Source organism: Petromyzon marinus (assembly GCF_048934315.1).
Source record: "Petromyzon marinus isolate PM22_M1 ecotype Great Lakes invasive population chromosome 68 unlocalized genomic scaffold, UKy_Petmar_22M1.pri1.0 chr68_unloc.1, whole genome shotgun sequence".
Lineage (NCBI taxonomy): Eukaryota > Metazoa > Chordata > Hyperoartia > Petromyzontiformes > Petromyzontidae > Petromyzon > Petromyzon marinus.
The window spans coordinates 872,953-896,922 of record NW_027422597.1 but is presented as its reverse complement, the minus strand read 5'-3'; the positions used below and the strand labels follow the sequence as shown (position 1 = coordinate 896,922).

The following is a 23,970-nucleotide window of genomic DNA, read 5'->3' as shown; positions in this document are numbered from 1 at the left end:
CGGCATTGGCGAATCATATGCACGGTCAATGAATTGTGACGAGCGGCAATTTAGAAGCGTGTATAGTAAGCGTGGGAATCTAGTTTTAGTTTTTTTTTTTGTTAAGGGCCGCCACGGTGGCGAGATGTTAACTACCTCGCCTGGTGTACAGGATGTGTTGGGATCGATCCCGAACCTGACGCATGCTGCTGTATATTTGGAGTGTCCGTGTCTCTCCGCACGGTGGCGTGGATTTTTCCTTCGGGTGCCTCCGATTTTTTTGTCCCCCCTTCCACGTTCAGGATCAACGTGCATTTGGCTGCTGTAAATTTCCACGTGATAAGCCACTTCGTTGAGCCATCATTTGTGATAGCCAAGTCGCCTCTGAAAAAAAGAGATACACAGCTTTAGGGAGGCATTGCCTGGTAAAATAAAACAATTGTTTATTTTTTGTAGTTTTAAAAAAATTTGTTTAGGAATCAATGCATCTTAACTTGCCTAGTAGCGAAGCCTTGGGACTTGTTGAGATTCTGTCTAGAATGTCTTCTTTTGTAACTTGCTTATTTGGCCACGGTGACTGAATATCTTCTTTGGTTCTTTCGGTAAAGTCAACACGTAGAATGAGAATAAAATAATACATTTATTTCATCAATTTATTTTTTTATTCTCATTCTACGTGATAATAAATTGATGAAATAAATTTATTATTTTATTCTCATTCTACGTGGTGGCGACTTTACCGAAAGAACCAAAGAAGATGCATCCTTGCAGTCACGAAAGCTTCAAATCGACACTGAATATCTATCGTGTAAAAAAAAAACTAAAACGTATTAAGGTTTCAATAAATATAAACTTGCAAACACTCCCGAATCAGCTGTGTGTCTGTATCGCAGCATACGGTCTGTGCCGCTGTCTTGCCCCTCGCGGAAAATTATTTTCTGAAATGCTGCACTAGCGGAGGTTTTTCGCAGTTTGTGCTGAAAAGTTCCTCCGATGCGTTTTCGGGTTCCACGGCCTGTGTTGTTGTTGTTGTCGTCGTCATCCGTGCACGGTGTCCGGCGTTTCGCTCCACAACCCAGAGGGAAGCTCCCTTAAGTGACCTGGAGAACATCGGCACAACCTAACGTCGAATTTTAACACCGGACCGTTGAACGCAGTGTCATAGTTGCCACCCACAACCACGGTTTTACCCGCATTGTTGTGCAGGGAAATTGAGTTTTCAGGTTTATGCGGCGTACAGCCGTTTCAGTACGTTGCAAAAATGTGTTGAGTCTGTTGGTGCTTTTGTTTCCCCCTTGCGATGGGACTTTGTAGGGATGAACGTTGAGTTTTAAGGGGCACAGGGTGACCAATGAGGTCTGAATTTGTCTGTAATAAGGTAGGGGCACTGATAAGGAGTTGATGCAGGAAGGCAATGTAACAATAAGACAGCCACCTGCAGTGTAACTTCAACCAAAGGGAAGTCATCGGGTTGTAACTTTCATGTGGCCTGTCGTAGCAATGGCACAGTTTGGACTCAACGGGGTCAGCCAGTCAGGAGGGCTTTTGGGGGCTGGCGAACGTTGGTCAGAGCCCAGGTAGTCGATGGGCCCAGACCAAAACACAATCACTTCTTGGTACCACCTGAGGTGGTAAAAGTCCAGTAGTTGTTTTTTGTAATCCTCCACGTGTGTGTGGGACACATTCTGATATGATAACCCTTTGCGGAGTGGCAGCTTAGTTGTAGTTACCATGACTTGTATAACCCATACCCTATGACAGGCGTCCGGAACGATGAAACGGGCATTATTATTATTCTTCTTTGGTTCTTTCGGGAAAGTCACGTAGAATGAGAAAAATAATAAATTGATCAAATAAAATAACACAATAATATTCTCACGACGTTCCGGCCACAACATTAGCGGCCTTCATCAGGTGAAGGGACGAGACTGTCTGGTAGGACAGCGCTGGAGTGAAAGAGCCACGTTCGGATCACGGCCTTTAAGCTGTTAGCTAAAGTTGAGGGCGCTTTGTTCCTCTCACACAGCTTAAAGGCCGTGATCTGAACGTGGCTCTTTCACTCCAGCGCTGTCCTACCAGACAGTCTCGTCCCTTCACCTGATGAAGGCCGCTTGTGTTGTGGCCGAAACGTCGTGAGAATATTATTGTGTTATTTTATTTTATCAATTTATTATTTTATTCTCATTCTACGTGACTTTACCGAAAGAACCAAAGAAGATGAATTATTGCAGTCACGAAAGCTTTAAATCGAAATTATTATTATTATTAATGAAAAACTACATAGAGCAAAGCCAGTTAGGTCACAAACTGGTCTTTATTGGTTTAAATACACAATGAATATACAGGATAATAAGGAACACCATAGTGGGGTAAGGAGCTACTTGGATATTATAAACATTGACATTCGCATTCGCATATACTTAGTCAATGATACATGAAATCTCATATATATCATTAGTGATGGGTTTATGTGAAGAAGGCTACATTATTGTTATAAAGCTCTGTGAGTACTTAGATGGTGCTAACAAGGCTAACCAAGTCCATAATCACCACACTGTGCATCAATGTATACTCCTACTACCACAGTAATACCGTCAGAATCACCACCCTCTGTTACTCATCAAACTGCCCGTCTATCTCGTCATCTGACTCCCCCAGTTCAAAGTCAGGTTCTGGATCATCCTGCAGTTTTTGGTTACTGCAGGTCTGTAACCGGCACGTGTCTGTGCATGTCAGTCCATTTGACAGGCACGTGCAGCTTGGAATTTTTGCATGAACGCGCACACACTTGCATGCCAGCAGTTCCAAGACCACATCTGGTGCGGGTGGGGGAGCGCATCCAGTAGATGGCCAGCTTGCCATCATCGTCTTTCCACCCATACTCGGTCGTGCTTTGCACCACGGGGTTAGCGTGCAGGCAGCACTTCCATATTGCTGCCTGATAGTCGGCTCGTTGAACATGCGTGAAGAGAGACAGTTCTCTACACGGTGGCAGCTGGCTGGACTCGACTTCTCCACCTTTTGGTGCTGAAGAGCCGGTGTAGAGCAGTTCGTTCACCTCGCCGGCGCAGCTGTTAGCGACGTTCATGCGGCAGGTGAGCTGCTCAATTTTCTGGGACAGCTCATCGCTTCACGTTCCTTGACTGCCCCAGTCGACTAAAAGTCTCTTGGCAGGCGGTGTCCTTTCTCACCTTCTCCAGGGCATTCGGCTCCCCTCGACCGGCGAATGCACTGACAGTGTCGCAGCCCGTGAAGGCGTGCAAGCCAATTGGGCCGTCACAGAAGCTGTCTCCAAGTGACCTCGACATATCGACAAACCGTGTGCGGTTCTGTGTCCCGCACTTCTGCTAGATGGGAGAGGTGATGTCCTCCTGGAAGCCAAGACAAAGCACCAAGACGTCAGTGTCCTCAGCTGTGATGATAACTGCCTTTGAGACCACATTTGCCGCATGCAATGCATGCAGGAGCAGACGGCTGTCAGCTTCTTCGTGCGTGGAGTGCAGCTCTGCTACTTCCTCACACTCATCTTCCGTCAACTTGTAGCAGGTTTCCTCCCGGGCCACGAACAACACCTCGCCATGCAGCATCTCTCTGTATCGTGGCAGTTTCCACTCTTCCACCAGAAAATTGATGAGACTGGTCTCGTTGGAGGGACCGCACTGGAGTTTTCTCCGCTGCTGGACGTGGTGTCCCCCTGCAAGGTTCTTGTACTGGAGAGTGGTGTCTGCACCCCGGTTCAGTCGTTCAGCATCTTTGATCGAAGTCTTTCGGTAGACGTAAAACACGACATCAATCCTCTCACTCTGTGGCCCCTCTCGTGGAGGACCTGGATCAAGGCTGACTTCTGCCACCTGTGGTAAAGGTTTTGTTGTTGCCGTTCATTCTTTTGGCCCAGGCTCATCCCATCAATGATGGCAGTAGATGGGGTTGGGATGTCTTCTGCAGGAGACACATTCTTCTCAAGCTCTCTGGAAAGTGCAGCCTTGTTTGTTTTTGTAGGGACCCATCAGCATTTGCCAGTGCTTATGGCAGTGGGCCCAGTGGGTGGGCAAAGACATCCTTCATATTCACCTTCCTGCTTTCAGCCACCAGGATCATGTGGCTGAACAGGTTTCCATCTGCCTTCAGGACCACATCCTGTGCTTTCTTTCCATGTGCCGTATTTTGTACTGATATTGGAGAATGTCTTCAGACTTTGCTTGGTCACCTTGTCGTGGAACTTCACAGATTGTGGGTCTTCATCTAACCTTGCTTGATTGAATACCTGGTAGGCCTCTTCTCCTATCTCAAGAGCTCTCAACGGATCCCTGGTCACATCAGGTGGAGCTATGGTGCCAGTGGAGAGGCTAACCAGATCTGTCTCATCTGGGGACATAGGATTGATGCAGTTATTCTCCATAAGGTCAAAGAGAGACTGGACATCTGCTTCATCTCTCTTGACCCCTGGACCCTGTAGATCTGGATTGGACAGTTTGGACCTGCCGTGACCTATCAGGTCTCTCAACTGTCTCAGGTACATGCTTCTGTACTCAGCTGTTAGGTAATATTTGGTCACGGCTCCTGGCTTCAAGCTGAATCCCTTTGTCCCTCCAGCTGTCTGGGTGTCTTTGTTCACCGTTTTTTCTATAGCTTGGTCAACAGGGATTCGGCCAAATGGATTGGCGGAGCTCAGTTGAACCGAAAAGCCTCCTTCCATGAATTCCGTGTACACATCTGGGTGTGTGATGGGCAGCTGAGACACCTGGGCGTAGTAGTAGGGGAGGTAGCGTGCATAATTCATCCTATCATAAGCGAAGCACCACGGGATCATTGCTCGAATGCTTGCCAAGTGTAGCATCCAGTCTCCCTCTCTGGATGCTCGGATGTGCCCCGACAATATTTCAACCGTGTCCAAATAGGGCGTCCAGAAGGTCGAGAGGCTGCCGTTTCCAACCTCTGAGGAACTCGCGGTAGACTTCAAACAATTCCACGACACGTGTACACGAGCTGTTCTCGAGGACCTCCTTCAAAGCGGCTTGCGAGACTTCTTTCCCAAGGTTGTCAACGGTCCTCAGCGTCTCATCCAGGTGAACCATGCGGTTCATGTGAGTTGCTTCCAACCAGGACAGGAAACCATTCCATGTCAGTCGCACGAGAGCCTCACACAGGAGCTTGTGTAGTCGCACTGCCCTGTTGTGCTTGCGGCCATCCATAACACCAGAAACAATGGAGCCTTCTGCGATCATGCCAGACTCAATGCAGAGATCTCGGAGTCCAGCATTTTGGAAACGCTTTCCTAATTATTGCCAGCAGTGTGCAGATGGTGTGGAATACCCCAAGCCTGGCGACGATATCATGGAGCCTGTCACGGTGTTTCCATGTGATCTCGACGGCCGTCGCATGCACGGCTTGGTTCAAAGAGGCGGACAATCTTTGTCAGGCTTAAGTACCACACGACGCTCGGTGACCGGTTAAGCACCTCGTTGACGGTAGACACTTGTGTCGCTGGAGCACTGATGGCGGGCAGAGAGCCTGCATTGTCGGGGATGACCGTCGTCTCACCTCGAGTCAGGATGTAGAAGCCTGTCCAGCTGCTGATTGGCTGGTCTTCCTGTTGTGACGTGCGTGTTAGGACCCGAACAAGGTTCTTCTCCCTGGCAAGCTGAGTATTGGCTGCGGTATCGCCATCTGCACTGTTGCTTTGTGGTGGCCTCCACCCGTTGTCCAGCGTTGTAAGTTGGTACCATTGGCGGGGGTGCATTAATGCTTCTCTGCTTTGTTTTGGCAACAGTGGGCAATGGGTTGGACAGGACCTGGGCTGGCTCGCTTTGCTTGCACAGCAATCCCTCACCGCTGACAGTGACGGTTTCTTCAAGACGATCGATATTGTCCCAGGCTAAAGTTGTGAATATACCAGGATGGATGTTAGCTGGTAGGGCAATGTCACTCCCTGATGATGAGAGTTTCTGAAGACGCAGGGCAGTGCCGATCTCTTCCATCCGTGGATAGGACACACTGTGACCAAGTCGGTTGAGGATGTTTATCAGCTCTACATTCCCTGACAATGACTTGACATTGAATGGCAGAACAATGTGTTTGGAAGGCTTGGTCGTTGCACATGTCACTGCATAAACTATGTCATGGACAAATGATTGCAGAAGCCGCTGAACTCTATGGGATGCATGATCAGGATCATGAGCGCCTGTGAGTAGATAGTTCAGGAAGACAATGAGCGACTCTGGAATGGTAGGACATTCTGCTTCTGGTTTGACTTCAGGTGGCCAGGCTTGAGGAACATCTTGACTCCTGATGTCCTCTTTCAATTTGACGGCTGCTTTGGCTATAACATCTTCATCACCGACACTTTTCAGGGTCTGCAGCTCCATTTTTAGAGACTGATTTTCTTTGGTAAGTTCCCTCATGGACAGGTTAGCTGGATAGAGGAGGAGTTTTCCTTTCCCATCAGGGAAGACGCCCAAGGCTCCAGCAAACGCCCTCTCCAGCTTTCGCCTTGTGTGCTTCTTGGTTGATTCCTTGACTTGGACAATGCCTAGAGAGTTTCATTGAAGCAACCAGGCTAGAAGTCAGATCAGTCTAGAACCAGTCAAGGAGTGCCAATGATTACCACTAACAAAGTTATTGGTAATAATTGTGTGCATGTTATGAAAGTTTACAATTTATGGAAGCAAAATATCAAAAAGATCAACATTGACAAACTGAACAAAAATAATTACTTTTGCCTGTAGTACCTGGCCTTAACTAATAATCTTAACAGGTACATTAACTTTTCGATTTAAAGCTTTCATGACTGCAAGGATTCATCTTCTTTGGTTCTTTCGGTAAAGTCACGTAGAATGAGAATAAAATAATAAATGAATAAAATAAAATAACACAATAAAATTCTCACGACGTTTCGGCCACAACACAAGCGGCCTTCATCAGGTGAAGGGACGAGACTGTCTGGAGGACAGCGCTGGAGCGAAGAGAGCCAAGCTCAGACCGCGACCTTTAAGCTGTGTGAGAAGAAACAGAGCGCCTTGACAAATGAATTAGCATAAAAAATTAGCATTTAATTGGCGGACTTAGCATGCTGAAGGACGCTTGTGTTGTGGCCGAAACGTCGTGAGAATTTCATTGTGTTATTTTATTTTATCAATTTATTATTTTATTCTCATTCTACGTGACTTTACCGAAAGAACCAAAGAAGGTACATTAACAGTATATTGAGGGTAAAGTTGGCACTTTAGATATATTTTATGAACAGAAATAATACACAACCACTAGTACTTGCCTCACCTGCCAGTAAATGATCATGAGCAAACAAGCCGCTGGAAACAGAAGGAAAACAGATAGCGCCAATCTATTCCAGACTTAACTAAGTCACTGAAATTGAAGAACAAGCGTGAATAGATGCAAGAATGTGTATGAAATACATCCGTTGGGGGCAAACATCCATTTCGTAAGTTATTTCTTATCTTAATTAACAGCAGAGGTGTTGGAATGTTTTATTTGCAACGTTCGGGCAAATAGGCGTGAATGCGATAGGTGCGAAAGCAGTTTTCCTGGGAGAAAAATTAAACAGCTGCTCATTTGGAAAGGTTATCGTGTATTATTTTACTTCTGTTGGTGTAACAAATACAATGGCACCAATGAAGTTTGGCCAACTTGGGTGGTACCGATATCTGGTCTGGCCCAAGGGTCTCTAAAATGTGTCGACTACAAGCACCGTTAACGAAACGTCGTTCGTGGAACGAGGCTCGGTGGAAGGAATAGAAGTGAAGGGAATTTGTCACGTGACTGTATGACTACCAAGGGTCACACTGGACATCTGTGAAAAAAAGAGCTTTGTAGCTCATCGGATTCCTCCAGTATGAAGACAACTATTCTGAAAGCTAAAGAGGCAGTCTTAAAATCACTTACCTGGGCCACTGCTGGTGGAAAGGCCTCCACGAGAGGGGGCTCTAGAAAGCCTCTCCCCCCAGAGTATATGTTGCACTATTTCATCAGGTAAGGCCCCACTAAGCTACATAGCTCTTCTTTCGGAAGTGGAACCTGGCTATCATGAATGATCGCCCAACGAAGTGGCTGATATCATCAACGTCGTGTGGAAATTTAGAGCAGTAGCCAAAAAAAACTCGAAACGTGTGATGTTGATTCCTAAATGTGGAGGGTAAAACCCGGAGGACCCAGAGAAAAATCCACGCCACCACGGCGGAGGGAGATGCAAACTCCAAATATACAGGAGGCGTCAGGGTCAGGATCGAACCCACAACTTCCTGTATACCAGGCGATGTAGTCAACATCTCCTAGCCACCATGGAGCCCCAAAAAGAAAGCCCCTTCCCCCGTGAAAAAATATTTCGCCTTCTCTTCCATGCTGGTCGGATACCTTAAAAAAAAACACATCAGAGATAGCCACTGTTTGTCCCACCACGCGCAACCTCCTTTGACACTTCTGGGTGGATAAAGGCCAGAGAAGGGGTACGGGGGAGATGCAAAACAAAAGACTTGCACCGTAACCAGGCACGGTGGTGACTGAGAATATCAGCACGCCCTGCTACCCCCGACCCCTTTTGAAACGCAATAGCCAGGGAGAGCTTCCTTCCTCAGTACTGCTGCGATGTTTAGCTGGCGATTACAACAACAACAACCAGCAGCTTCATCAGAGGATTTGCCAGAATTGTGAAGAAGTCTTCCTGTTTCCGGTCTTAAATAGTGAAGGTAATTTCACCACTGTAGATGACGAATAGAGCAAGCTGATGACATCACTTATGATGATTAATAGAGCAAGGTGATGTCATCACTGATGATGACGAATAGAGCAAGGTGATGTTATCACTGATGATGAATACATAAGTTGATGTCATCACTGATGATGACGAATAGAGCAGGATGATGTCATGACCGATGATGAATACATAAGGTGATGTTATCACTGATGATGATTATGGTAAGGTGATATAATCACCGATGATGATGAATAGAGAGCAAGGAGATGACAATCGCTGATGATGATGATGATGATCATGAATCAAGTAATGCAACTAAGAATTGTAATACTCTTTGGTTCTATTGGGTAAAGTCACGTAGGTGAAAATAAAACAACAAAAAAATAACAATAATAAATGAATAAAATAAAATAACACAATAAAATTATCATGACGTTTCGGCCACAACACAAGCGGCCCTCATCAGGTGAAGGGACGAGACCGTCTGGAGGACAGCGCTGGAGCGAGAAAAGCCACGCCCAGATCACGACCCCCAAGCTAATCAATGAGTGAACGAAAGAGCTTCACAGCTCATCGGATTTCCTCACTCCAGACGGTCTCGTCCCTTCACCTGATGAGGGCCGCTTGTGTTGTGGCCGAAACGTCGTGATTTTTTGTTGTTTTATTTTCACCTACCTGACTTTACCCAATAGAACCAAAGAATATGGATCCTAGCAGTCACGAAAGCTTCAAATATAGAATTAAGAATTGTAATCTTCTACGAATGTTTTTCGGAGTTGATAACTCGCGGCCATTTTTTTGTTAAATGGCGACCATGGCCATATCAGGCATCCCCGGCCTGGTAGTGAGGGAGCCTGGCAAAGTGATCTGCTCTGGAAGTGGCAGCGATCTAATGCAAGTGAATACATCTTGCTTGGCCCGTGATTAAATAATTATGATATGTATCGTGATGCTATTTATAAATTAATAAAACAAAGTTAAAATAAGCCAACCGTGACTTAATGAATACGACCGATTAATTTGGTCTCGTTGACTAAACACCCCCCCACGGCAATCATGCACATTCCTCTGCGTGGCTGTCAATGGACAATACCTTTCTTGAATTGGGCAAGGGTTGTTACAAAAACTTGACACGATGGGAGGGAATTACAAAGCGGAGCGGTGCCAGGGAAGAAGCAGACAGAGCAGTTGGGTTCATAAATTATAAAAAAAAAATATTTTAGTTATCTTTCCAGTACAGGCCCAATGAGCTATACAGTAGCTCTTATTCAGAAGCGACATGGCTATCCGAAACGATAGCTCAACGAAATCTTATCAACATCATCACGTGGAATTTTATGGCAGCAAAATATTATAAACGCGTCACGTTGATTCTTCATGCGGAAGGGAAATGAGGACGACTTGGATAAAAATCCACGTGACCACGGGGAGAGAGATGTTGCAAACTCCAAATAAACAGCAGGCGTCTGGGTCGCGATCGAACCCACGACCTCCTGTCCTGTATATGGGGCAGGGTAATTAACATATCCTAGCCACCGTGATTTGTGCAGTGCAATAACCACTGGACCACAACTACCCCCCACGCACCATTCATCATCATCACGATCCATATGGCAGATATCCCCATAGTCGTAGGTGGTGGTTTGTTTCCACTTTCCTCTCTCCCTGTCTTGTCGTGCCAATATGCTAAAGTAGTGGCCGCATCATCTTTCTGGCACCAATCTCGTTATGAGGTCATCATCAAGCCATTCTCCGTTAGGGTCTTCCCCTCTCTCTCTCCGGTTCCACCCATTAGAACTTCTCAAAGACGTTCTCCAGGTCTGGGTAACTTTCCCTGAGGTCCCACAGCGCCTCCCAGAACTGCTTGACCCTGGGTCGCCCCCTCGCCATCACCAGCTCCACCATGTGCTGTGTCGCCTTCTCGCTGCCCTGCCGAGCTTGCATCTCCTTCACGGCCTGCGGGTGGACACACGAACGCAAAGACGCGACGTTCAGAGCGGAACGACGTTTCTGTAGCGATGGCGGTTCTTCAGAGCCGCTTGCCTGCAACACTCCAGAAGCACCCTGTGTTTGCGTTGTAAAGCAGCAGCGTTTATGACAAAGTGTGACTCTTGTAAAGATGATCCAACATGAGCAACACTTCCAGGTAAAGTTGTATTCCTATTCGGGACTTACCCCTATCGAACACTGGCCACACTCATCGAAGGGTTTTCTTAAAACTCGGGAGACAAACCCAGCAATAAAAGTATTCACCTCAGCGTCCACTCCATCTCTTTCTACCACCCACCCAGCTCCCCCGGCCGACTCTCTTTGTCTTCCCAATGCAATGCCTCATCACTCCCCCCCCCAGTTCCAACCAAACCTACCCCAGCCCCCTCCTCGACACTCACGCCTGTTCTGTTCCGTCACTCAAATAGCACCAACATTTTTAAAAACCACATTCCTCATCTCAGACCACTATCATCTTACGTACAATTGTATCATCGCTGTGAAGCGCGTAAGAAAAAAAACGTTCTGTAAATTTTGTTAAGATAAGGCCACAGAGTTCTTGATGAATGTTCAGGTTTTGTTTTAGTGTAATTACATACTTCCGAGGACAATCACGAGTTGTTTTAGCTACGTTATTTATAAGGACAATAGGGAGAATCCTGTACGTATAGATAGTAAGACATGTAACACGATTTTTGTTTCTGGTTGCTAAGTGTTATTTTTTTATTGCTTATGCCTCAACAGTATAGAAAATTGCTATTATTATTATTGTTGTTGTTCCCCTCAAACTTTGCTTTTGTGACCAGGACTTTACGTGAAGGAATGACACAAATGCACGCCACGTTTTCGATTTTGAAAATAGGTAAATGTCAAAACATCATTGGCCTGTTCTTAGTTTGTTTTCGGTGAAGTCACGAAAAAAACTAAGAATATGAATTACTGCAGTCACGAAAGCTTTAAATAAAAAAAAATCATTGTCCTGGTCACAAAAGCAAAGTTTGTGGGTAATAGATAGCCATTTTCTGTACTTTAGAGGCATAAGCAACAAGGAAATAACACTTACTACCCAGGAACAATGTTTTTTTGTTACAGTGTAATCAGTAAGACATGCTTCACACTCTATCGTAATCTCCATGACCTTTTCATTTCAACATTTTCCCCAAATCCACATCCCGTAATTTTGCTCAATATTTTTTTAACGTACAGGAATCCCTTGCCACCCACTGATTTGCTAACCGCAGCTGAATGTACACAGGGTTTTATTATTTCTATACCGATTTACCAACCGCGGCCTGGACATTTGAGTATCCGCGGTTAAGCACGGTGTTAAGGAAGTCGAGTGACGTAGGTATTGCGTCATTGCATCACATTGTAACGCGCGGCGTCATCGTTACCAATGTCGCGGGGTTCCCCGTCACAACTGCCTTGTCAATGCTTAATTCGAGAGACATTTTCTACAGCCATAATACCGCAGTACATAAAGTTCGTTTGTGAATGTTGCCGCAAGCTCTTTGCACGAGTCGTTATTTTGATGTGCACGTCATCAGCATACAGGGATACTCTTGACCCATTGGCTTCTAAATGTCACGCGGTAGCACTCGGTATATATTCAACAAAGAAAGGTCCCTGGACAGATCCCTGCAGGACACATACTCTGATGGTGCGCTGTTTTTGAGTTGTACGCCTTTTGGCGTCTTCTGGTCCAACACCAATGGAGACTAGGCTCTAAGAAAAGCTGTCTCGGGTGTGGACCAATCAAATTCAAGGACAGTGCATATTATCAGAGTTGTCTTTTTTGTTTGCATTCTGACTGCTTGTGTTGTGGTTTTTGCAAACATGATGCCTTGAATAAAGGTGTCAGTTTTTGTGCCAGTTAAAAGGGTAAAAACCTATTCCCACGTTCCTCTATTTTAGCATCTTGACAAAAAAACTATGTTTTTTCATTGGTAAGATAATCACACAGCCCAAACAAGTGGCGATCCAGATCCTCAAATACGCTGGTGCAAAGTGTCATTAATAATGCTCATTTTGTTTTTAAATACTGAATGCAATTGAAAGACGCTCTGCATGGCTTAACCATGGACCCGAAGCGTGGTAGCGCGTGGTGGAGGTGACAGAGAGTTGTGTCTTCAGCACGGACGAGTTAGAGGGTGGATCGAGTCCCCTCCTCCTTCTAACAAACCCTTCCCCCCCCCCCAATTATCTCATTGCCATCGATCATGATCACCGTCGTTAACATTAAAGGTGTGTCAAGTTTACGTAATGCGTGGTTACGATTTTATTGTGCTGTGTAATATACTGGATCTTATTCGGTGTTTCGTTAAAAAAAAAACAGGCAACTGAGTCAGACTATGGCGAGTAGTTCCCCCTAACTCCCTATTTCCCATAGGCCCCCGGTATTTGTAACCAACCACGGATTTGCCAACCGCGGCCTTTTCCGGGAATCTAATCCCCGCGGTAGGCGAGGGATTAGCTGTACATTCACACTGTCCATTACATACACTTACACGTGCTGCTTTTGGGTCCTTCAATTGCATTCAGTATATAAAAAAAAATGAGCATTATTAATGACACATTGCACCAGCGTATTTGAGGATCTGGATCGCCACTTGTTTGGCTGTGTGATTATCTTACCAATGAAAAAACATCGTTTTTTTGTCAAGATGCTAAAATAGAGGAACGTGTCACTTTTGTATGTGTCCTGGAGGGATCTGCCCAGGGACCTTTCTTTGTTTAATATATACCGAGTGCTACCGCGTGACATTTAGGAGCCAATGGGTCAAGAGTATCCCTGCATGCTGATGACGTGCACATCAAAATAACGACTCGTGCAAAGAGCTTGCAGCAACATTCACAAACGAACTTTATGTACTGCGGTATTATGGCTGTAGAAAATGTCTCTCGAATTAAGCATTGACAAGGCAGTTGTGTCACCAGTTGGCATAAAACCACATCTCTATCATGAGTATCATGAAAAAAAAGATACTAAGCATATCTTTAAAATACTATTATGTTACTATACAGTCCGATGCAAACAGGGGTAACGGTCGTCTTAGAAACGTCATCATTATAAGATCACGTGTGCCACTACCTATGTGTGCTATGACCTATGTTTAATGCTCTGTTCAATTGTGCTTCTTACATCTGTCTGTGCTCTCGGAACTTATTTCAGCTTGTCCAACCCTAACGTCGGCATGGACCTCATTGTGATTGCTCACTGTCAACCAATCCCGCGGCAGACTCAAGATGCAAATGTTCTGTGCAGCCTAGAAAGTAGGTCCGTCGTGATAGCCTTTGTGCCAAAAGGACTGGCCAAACACCAAACGTCCTTATTCATGAGGCTACGCGTGATTGTGATGACGGTGATCTTAGTTGGACTTTACCCGCACGCTGTTGTCGGTGAGGATGTTCCTGATCTGCAGTTGGGAGAGCAGAGGCGTCAGGTCGTCGCGCAGCGCCACGAGGAGCTCCCTCGTCTTGAAGCGGATTTTGTCTCGGAGGACAAAGTCGCTGTACTTGTTCAGAACCAGGGGGGACTTGTTGGAGAGTCTCCGGAGGAAGTCTGCGGCACCACAGAAGGGGGGGGGGAAACGCAGCGGCAATTGGCGCCGTTTCAGCCTTCAAAGGTGGATGAGAGCAGGTTGGAGTGCTTTTTGGAAAATTTGAACAAAATAATGAATGGTAACTACATCATTAGACCTCCTTTTGCCAGTACCAAAATATGAGAATAGGGGTTTTCCCCTTTTTTTCTCGCAACAAAACTGAAACCTTTTTTTACGAGGAATCACGTGGTGCATTAACCACAATACTTGTGGCGTCCTCTGGTCTAGCCCCAATGGAGACGAGGCTCGAAAGAAAGCTGTCTATGGTTGTGGACCAATCAGTTTCAAGGACAATGCATCATATATCATCAGTGTGTTTTTTGTTTACATTTTGACCACAAGTATTGTGGTTAATGCACCACGTGATTCCTTGTAAAGAAAGGGTTCAGTTTTGTTGCCAGAAATAAAATGTGAAATCCCCCTTATTCTTAATGAAATGTAACGTAACCAATGTGCCTGAAGAATAAAGTTTTAATCGGCCCGCATTACCTGCTATGACGTACGGATCAGACACGTGGACACTGACAATTAAAAGGAACAGCACTGCAAGAGCATGAAATAGTACACGGTTTCAAGTTACGTAGAAAAACAGAACGACAGTGCATGGGTTATAGGACATTGCTTTGTTAATTAATTGCGTCTGGGCAGGACATGTCACCAGAAGGAATGATGGCCGGTTAATACGACAAATGTAGATTGCGTCTGAAATTAAACGTTAATTATAAATGTATTGTTTTGTTACCAAGGCCTCCCAGCCACTCCTTGAGTCCAGGATACTCGTTCTGCACGGCCTGCAGAGCAAAGAGCAGCTTGAGGCAGTCGTCATTCCCTCTCTCTATGAAGAAGTTGAGCAGCAGCTCCGTGCACTCCACGCCATCCCGGATGCCCTTGGCCTCGGTGAAGAGCTCGTTCGGGATCCGTCCCCGACTCATCAGCTGCAGCAGAAGATGCTTGGGGTCTCTGGCGATCCACCGCTTCAGATCCGACTCCTTATCTCGAATGGCCCTCAACGCCTCGCCTGCGATCGACAGAGGCTCATATGAATTTCAAACGAATCGTTTAACACAGATTTTAATTGAGTTTATATCCTATTCAGCTACAATTGTGCTTCTGGAATCAAGGCACAACGTATAACATATTTAGGTTCATATTGGTACTTAAACAGTCAAGTGTGACGTGAAGTCGTTCAGTCACGCACAGCATGACATCATTCCTGTGCGGCTTTAAACGTAGCGTCGTAGTCTCCGATCACTTCCCCGAGGACGAACTACGTGTTGGAAAGCAATTACGGAAGCCACGCATATGCATGGTTTTTCTTCCTCGACTCTAACAAAATGGCATTCGATGTCAATACACCGGTGCGTTCACGTGGGTCGTACCGTGTGACTGAATCCACTTCCACAGCTGCACGTATTGCTTCCTCACAGAGTAGAGGGCGTCCCACAGCGTCTCACAGCGTGCCTCTCCCTGGCTGAGGAAGTGGTCCAGAACGAGCTCCACACTCTCCTCTCCGCCCTTGTCGACGGCCGCTTGGTGCACGTGTCGTGGAATCAATTTGAAGCCTTTGAGATGCTCCAGGAAAGCCGAGGGATCCACTCCGATCCAGGCCTTGAGATTCTCTTTGTTCTCTCGGATCTGTTGCATTGTCTCGCTGCTCTCATTGCTCCTCTGTAGCGTGTGGAGAAGACACGGTCACGATTATTTCTGTCTATCTGGGATGGAGTTTTCAGTGTACTGGTGCATGCCGACACACTGAAACAATGTAGAGTAGGGTCATCATGCCACCATGCTGCGTTGAGTTACCTGAACTCCATATGGCACCTTGTGTTCATTTTGCACGATAACAAGCGGTAGATTTTCATCATGCTCATTATTTGTATGAGTAGTGTCTGCAAGAAATCCGATAAAATTAGTTAATCACTGATTCATAGCACAGTCGATGCGGTTCTATTGTTCGACACAGAAAACTAAACATGGCGATCTTGGAGTCAGGGACAACCTTTAAATGTTTCCTATAATTTTAAGATTGGATAGACCTTAACTGGAATGCAAAGTTGCATAATTTCATAGCCAAGATGAAAATGTCATCACCTGCGGCTAAAGACCATGAACAGACAGTTTTGAGGTCGTTTTTGAATCAGTCCAAATCCTACCTCGATGCCCCTCGGGACCTCGACAATTGTCAACTTCCTCCCTTTGTCACAAGAGCGGCAAGCACAGAACGAAGTAACGACGACGCTTCAATTGAGCGTCCTGTCCAACACGACTTTACTCGGGTGTGAAATATTGTCGGATGAGTGGAGGCACGGCAGAGGTGACTGTCACCAGTAGCAACACTCTCCAAGGGACTATTTCAAATGACACCGAAGCCAAAGCTCTCAAAAGGGATGTAACTCATTTTCATCATTCTGTGCAGTGGTGTCTGCAGAGAGCATTCAGAGGTGGCTCGTGCCGAGACGAGATTTCTCCGCGCATTTTAATTCACTGTATAATGAGAGTAAAAATATATTTTCAGTCGACGTATAATTTTATCCACAATTCCAGGATTTTATCTTTAGATTAATCACGGAACATGACCACTTACCGGGACGCTTCAACATCTTCTTAAAAGTCGACCCCTTCAGTTTCATCTTTAAGCACAATATGTACAGCAGGACTCCAGTCAGGACGAAGCCGAGGATTGTTGCCAACGCGACTACTATGGCGTCTGAAATTTTATGAAGGAGACAAAAGCACAAGCTGTCAACAACAGTCCCCTCTACGCCTACTTTTCAGGTCTATTCCATGCATTGAAATGCACGGGAATCCAGTACGTTGCATTAACACAACCTGTAGCAAAATCAACCCGTTAAATCGGTGCCCTTTCCATCATTTCTATCATTTTTTATCACGAAAAATATCGTGAATGCGCTTTTTCAAAGATGATCATTTGCAGCAGTTTCACGTTTTTTTTTTAATCATTCGCCTTTCCCCAAGAACGACGTCTATCATTCACCATAAAAGGAGATGGCGCATTTAATTGTGTTGAATGCACCAGTAGAATTAACTAGCATATCCGTTTGGCTTGAACCACAAACCTCTGAAATGAGAAGTAAATACGCTTTCTTAGCCAGTGTGCAGATTTCGATGCAAGGGGACTCCAGCCTAAAACTTCTTTGTAGGGACAATACAGATTTGGTGTTCAGTATTGCACAGGGTAGTGAGCTGATAACAACACACGTGGCTGTGCTTGACCATGCATGCAGCCTTCTTTGGTTCTTTCGGTAAGGTCACGTAGAATGAGAATAAAATAATGAATTAATAAAATAACACAATAAAATTCTCACGACGTTTCGGCCACAACACAAGCGGCCTTCATCAGGTGAAGGGACGAGACTGTCTGGAGGACAGCGCTGGAGCGAACAAAGCCACGTCCCTTCACCTGATAAAGGCCGCTTGTGTTGTGGCCGAAACGTCGTGAGAATTTTATTGTGCTATTTTATTAATTCATTATTTTATTCTCATTCTACGTGGTGGTGGTGACTTTGCCGAAAGAACCAAAGAAGATGAATCCTTGCAGTCACGAAAGCTTTAAATCATGCCACGCAGTCCCTGAAGCCTGCAATAGACATGAGGTTGAGTTTCAATTCGGGCTTCTACTGCGGACAGCTTCTGCCGTTTCAGTTGCCAGGCTGTCCCCTTGCCCCCACTGTCAGCTGAGAAACAAAACAGCTTATTGTGGTTGACTTGAGCGGCTTTGTAAGCCGACTACTACCTGATCGTGGATCCTCTGGCAGGCAAAATCCCGAATCGTCGTCTCTCTGGAGCCCCTCCGTGCACCGACACACCGTGTCCTGGGCCACGGAACAGTTCACAGCCTCCTCCTCGCCTGCAATGAGAAAGTTGATCAGTCTCAACGCGGATGGTTGGCTACGTACGGTGTGAAAAAAGTTCAACATGGATTTTTTTGCAATCTTGATTTGAAGCTTTCGTGACTGCAGGAATCCATCCTCTTTGGTTCTTTCCCGTAAAGTCCAGTAGGTAGAAATAAAATCAATCACGACGTTTCGATCGCCACGCAAGTAATCGTCTTCAGGTGGGAGAGGGCCTTAACTGGTTGTTGATGTTTCCATTCTACCTGCCATTGTCAGCAGTTATTTCCGACTCTTTGAGTTACATTACCAATTTACATTACCAAGTTAAATGTATTTGCATTAACGGGCTAAATGTCTCACTAACAAAACCAAGGTTGTCCCTTTTCCCTTGATGTGACGGTGGCTCTCGTTTTTTTAGAAGACTATAACTGGCTGTGATGTTGTTGTGTGTCTCTCCCTCTGTGTGTGTCCCTCTGTGTGTCTCTGTGTGTGTCTCTGTGTGTGTCTCTCTCTGCGTGTCTCTCTCTCTGTCTCTCTAGGTGTGTCTCTCTCTCTATACGTGTCTCACTGTGTGTATGTGTGTGTGTGTTTCTCCTATTGTTGTTGTGTCCGGCAAAACAACCCCCTACCTCCTCGCGGTGCCGGACGGGCAACTCTGTCGTGGACAACGCTGTGGGGGGAGATCCAATTTTGATTGGCTCCTCCCCTCATGGCATATGTGTCCACCACAGGGGCAAAACGGGGGCTCTGGACGGATGCGAGGGGCTGGTAACCCCTCCACCTTCAATTAATTACCACGAAACTACGAATTAAACTGAAATATGTAACAACTAAGCTTGTGCCGGAGGCCCCGGGGGGCCAGGCGTCTATGACGTCTCCTGGCCAAACCCCAATTGGCGGAGCCAGGAGATTAAATACCTACCCTCGGGGCTACTCCAGAAACAACGAAAAGCCACTACGGTTGGCCACGTGGAATGTTCGAATGCTCACTCCAGAGGAGAGGCTGCCACTCCTCTGTCGGGAGCTGGACCGGTACCGCCTGGATCTATGCGGCATTCAGGAGGTCCGGTGGACTGGCTCTGGCTCCTGCCACCATGAGGGGTGGACAGTCCTCTACTCGGGGCAGCAGACTGCCAAACAACAGGGTGTGGGTCTTCTTTTGAACAAAAGAATGAAGGGGGCGTGGGAGCGTGGCGGTGAGGTGTGGGAAGCTGTAAGCCCCAGGCTACTTTGGGCTCGCCTTCCCATCAACCGGAGGCGAGGAATGGTGGTCGTGGTTACTTATGCCCCCACCGAAGATGAACATCCGTGGAGGGATGCAGGCAAAGCCGATGAGTCAGATGCCTTCTATGACCTCCTGTCACAGGTGCTGGCTAAAGTGGCCCCTCGGGATAGAGTCATCATGTTGGGTGACTTCAATGCCCGAGTTGGTCATGATACTGGCACCTGGTCTGGAGTGATTGGAGGGCATGGGCCAGATCAGCTCAATAACAACGGTAGGAGGCTGCTAGATTTTTTGTGCAGCCCATGGGCTTGTAATTACCAACACGCTGTTCCGGCATCGGCGCATCCACACAACATCATGGATGCATGCCGGGTCCAAGCAAGAACATCTGCTGGACTACATAGTGACGGACCAGCGAATGCGAGCCCATGTCCTTGACACCAGGACCTACCGTGGAGCTGATCTGCCCTCTGACCATCGACTAGTCATCTGTAAGATGCGCCTGCCATTCTTCCACTCCGGTGGTGGGTGTACACCCAGGACCCCATTCCAACCTAAAGTGGCCTGGTCTCAGTTATCTGATGAAAGTTGCAAGCGAGAATTTCATCATCGCTTGCGGCTGGGATTGGCATCGTCCCCGACTCCTCCTGATGTCGAGGGTAAATGGGCGAGGTTTAGGACTGTGACTCATGCAGCTGCAATGGCTGCTTTGGGTACGCGGTCCAGACCTCCCCAGACACCCTGGATGAAAGAGGAGTTGTTCGCGATGGTTGAGAAAAAGCGACAGGCCCACTGTCATCGGCTACAGAATCCCACGTCAGAGAATGAGGAGGCTTACCGCAGCCTTCGCTCGGAGGTTCGGAGAGCCGTGAGGCGCTGCAAGGATGGGTGGTGGTCGCGGGTTGCTGAGGAGATGGAGTCTGCCTCAGTGGCCCGTGATCACAAATCTCTATTTAACTCCATCAAAAAAGTAACCTGCAGCGCCACACCTATTACCATCATTAGGGGAAAAAACGGTGATCCGATTTCCGACCCCCAGGAACAGGTTCGCAGATTTGCTGAGTATTTCTGTGAGTTCCTGGGGGAGGGAAAATCCCTCAGCCAGGAAAACATCGTGGCACAAAGTGAGGATGACCCTGCTGAGGCTGCGGTGCCTCAAATATTGGATGAAGTCACCCCCTGTGAGTGGCTGGCTGAGGTGCCATCTGCTGAGGAAGTATTGAAGGCGATCCGGAGTCTGAGACCAGGAAAGGCAGCGGGCAGAGATGATCTCCCAAGCGAAATGCTGAGGGAGGGTGGCGTTTGTGCACAGACTGCCCTATATGACATCATAACAACAGTCTGGACCACTGGACGGGTTCCGCAGGATTGGAAGGATGCCCTGGTGGTCCCCCTTTTTAAGAAGGGGGACCGCACAGACTGTAACAACTACAGGGGCATCTCATTCCTCAGTGTGCCGGGAAAGGTCCTGGCAAGGATTATTCAGTATCGCCTTGCCAGGCACGCTGAGGAGAGGCTTGCGGAGCCCCAATGCGGTTTCAGGAAAGGGCGGTCCTGCACAGATGCCATATTTTCTGTCCGTCTGCTACAGCAGAGGTGTAGGGAATTCCAACAAGACCTACATCTCTGCTTTATTGACCTGGTCAAGGCCTATGATACCATCAGTAGGCCTGGGCTCTGGGTCGTTCTTCGTGCTTTTGGAGTACCTGACCCTCTGCTCACGATCATTAAGGACCTTCATGATGGTGAGCGGGCCCGGGTAAAACTACGTGGCCGGGAGTCAGAGCCATTCCCTGTACACCTTGGGGTGCGACAGGGATGTCCTCTGGCTCCCACATTATTTAACATCTATTTTGACCACGTAGTTCGTGAAGCCTTCAATAGCTGTACCGGGGGAATCTCCATATGGTACAGATATAATGGGAGGCTAATCGATGCCCGGGTGCGGTCAAGGGATGGCTCCCTATTGCTCAACCACGTTATGTATGCTGATGACTTGGTAATAGCTGCTCAGTCAGAGGAGGAGTTGAAGACGCTGCTGCTGAGACTGGAGCGTGCCACTAAGAGGTGGGGCCTTACCATCAGCCCCACCAAAACTAAGCACCTGCCTGGGTATTTTGTACCATCGGACATTCCACCCCCACAACTCCCAATCGGTGATGGGGCAGTTGTGGAGAGAGTGGAGAGTTTCCCATACCTGGGCAGTGTGCTTATGACTGGCTCCAGTTTAACAGCAGAGGTCTCACTCCGAATCAGTCGAGCGGCAATATCTTTTCATCGGTTGCGTAACGCTGTGTGGAAGCTACCTGGTCTGTCGCTCCGCACTAAGCTTCAGGTCTTCTCGGCCACGGTCATTCCCTCCCTTCTCTACGCTTGCGAAACGTGGACCCCCCTGGTGGAGCATCTTCGCCGGTTGGAAACATTTAGGCTGGCCTGCCTACGATCCATCCTGGGTTTAACCAGACTGGATTGTGTGAGGAGCTCACAAATCCTTGAAAGATCTGGGCAGGGTCCCATCGGTGAGCTCCTCCGGCAGGCAAGGCTGCGATGGCTGGGTCATGTAGCCCGCATGCCCAGCCACCGCATGCCGAAACAGCTTTTGTTTATCCGGATTGAGGGGGCTGAGCGGGCGCGGCACGGGCTAGAGAAGAGATGGAGTGATGTGGTACAGGAGGACGTGGAGCTGAGTGGACTTGCCCATGACTGGTACCAGCGGTGTCAAGATCGGCCTCTGTGGAGGAGGCTCGTGAAGGATGCTACTGGGCAGTTGGAGGCAGTCGCCCTCCAACAACAACGGAGGGCCGAGGAGCGACGCTCACAACAGCGAGCGGAGCGCCGGGTGGCTAAAGCACAGCGGGTTGGCACAGTAGGGGGCACAGGTGGTGCATCAGCCAGTCATCTCAGTCATCTCAGTCAGTCGACCCGTGGCACCTGCTGGGTCTGCCCCGTGACCTCCTGCCAGCGGGCGTTCGACACTTCACGTGGCCTCAGGGTGCACATAGCCTGGCACAAGCATCGTGGTGACGTCACCGCCACTTAGTGGCGAATGGCGGTTGTTGTTGTTGTTGTTTCTCCTATTGCCATCATTAGGGGGAAAAAAACGGTGATCCAATCTCCGACCCCCCCATGAACAGGTTTGCAGATTTGCTGAGCAGAAGGTTGGAGGGAAAGGGCTCGAGAGGGATACAATGAGGGAGCACAAGGGGGGGGGGGTGGGTACGCGAGATAGAAGCCGGGCCTAGAGTTGTATCGGTGTCGTTTCACGAGTTGCACAGCCATTTCGTCCCTTTTCGGGGTTATTTGGCTCCACACGTCTCCACACTGGTCGAAGCGTCTTGATGCAGGAAAGGCCCATAGACGTGGCTGCATAGTACACTACAACAATGGTTGTCGCCGCAGTGCCCTGTAATGTGGTGCCGCGCCAGGCTATAGAATCTGTTTTGTTTTCATTACGTAGGCTTTCATGAAGAAGATTTTTGGGGGTAGATTTTGTACGTAGATTTTAGACAACTATAACCCTCCACCGCCCAAGAAATAAAATAAAATCAAGTTGTAACGTGGACACATGTGCCGATTGATTTGGGAGGTTTTTTGTTTTTGCAGAAAATTTGGCGAATGTTGAATAGAAAGCAAGATTTATTTATATATATATAATTCATATGCACGGTGATTACAAATCAGGGCACTATTGCAAACATGATGCCTTGAATAAAGGTGTCAGTTTTTTGTGCCAGTTAAAAGGGTAAAAACCTATTACTATATCTTGTTACTGGCAAAAGAGGTCTTATAATAAAAATAAAATAAAAGTGTTGTTGTTGTTGTTGTTTGGAAAAATAGAAGTAACCGGAAAGAGAGGAAGAGCTAGCAGAGTAAATGGGTTGACGACATTGAAAGAGATTGGTGCCAGGACGATGTGGCCACGAGCAAATTGGTACAAGACAATGGCAAGTGGAAACCAAAGACGAAATGTACGGGTTATCTGCCCATGGATCGTGATGATGATGATGATGCACTCCACTATACACTACACGATTATAAACCACGCTATACACTGCACCATATACTTAATTATACACTCCTATATACTACACTTCAGTACTACAAACTACACTATACACTACACTATACACTACGCTATACACTACACCATATACTTAATTATACACTCCTATATACTACACTTCAGTACTACAAACTACACTATACACTACACTATACACTACGCTATACACTACACCATACACTAAATTATACACTCCTATATGCTACACTTCAGAACTACAAACTACACTATACACTACACTATACACTACGCTATACACTACACCATATACTAAATTATACACTCCTATATACTACACTTCAGTACTACAAACGACACTATACACTGCACTATACACTACAATAATATACATTAGGCTATGTACTACACTACTATCCCTCCTAGCCGAGAGTTTGAGTGTTTTTTGTTTTTGCATGGATAAGTATCCCGGTGCCGTGCTACTGGTACCGAGATATCGTCCTCCAAAGTCAACCACTCTGCTCCTCCACGAGTTTGCCGAGCTCATCACCGTGATGTGCCCAACCTATGACAGGATGCTTATTCTGGACGAC

At 47.0% G+C, this 23,970-nt stretch overlaps 1 protein-coding gene across 2 annotated transcripts in view; it reads right to left on the bottom strand.

Moving 5' to 3' along the window:
• Positions 1 to 2,274: 2,274 nt before the first annotated feature.
• Positions 2,275 to 23,970, bottom strand: part of LOC116958016 (uncharacterized) — a 39,907-nt gene continuing 18,211 nt past the window's right edge. For both annotated transcript variants that reach the window (XM_076058087.1, XM_076058088.1), the window contains 7 exons: positions 18,032 to 18,145; positions 16,862 to 16,984; positions 16,081 to 16,166; positions 15,657 to 15,945; positions 15,020 to 15,295; positions 14,059 to 14,237; positions 2,275 to 10,642 (listed from right to left, as the gene is read on the bottom strand). In XM_076058087.1, coding sequence (XP_075914202.1) covers positions 10,478 to 10,642; positions 14,059 to 14,237; positions 15,020 to 15,295; positions 15,657 to 15,945; positions 16,081 to 16,166; positions 16,862 to 16,984; positions 18,032 to 18,145 — 1,232 coding nt within the window. In that variant the 3' untranslated portion in view covers positions 2,275 to 10,477. The remainder of the gene's footprint in view (positions 10,643 to 14,058; positions 14,238 to 15,019; positions 15,296 to 15,656; positions 15,946 to 16,080; positions 16,167 to 16,861; positions 16,985 to 18,031; positions 18,146 to 23,970) is intronic.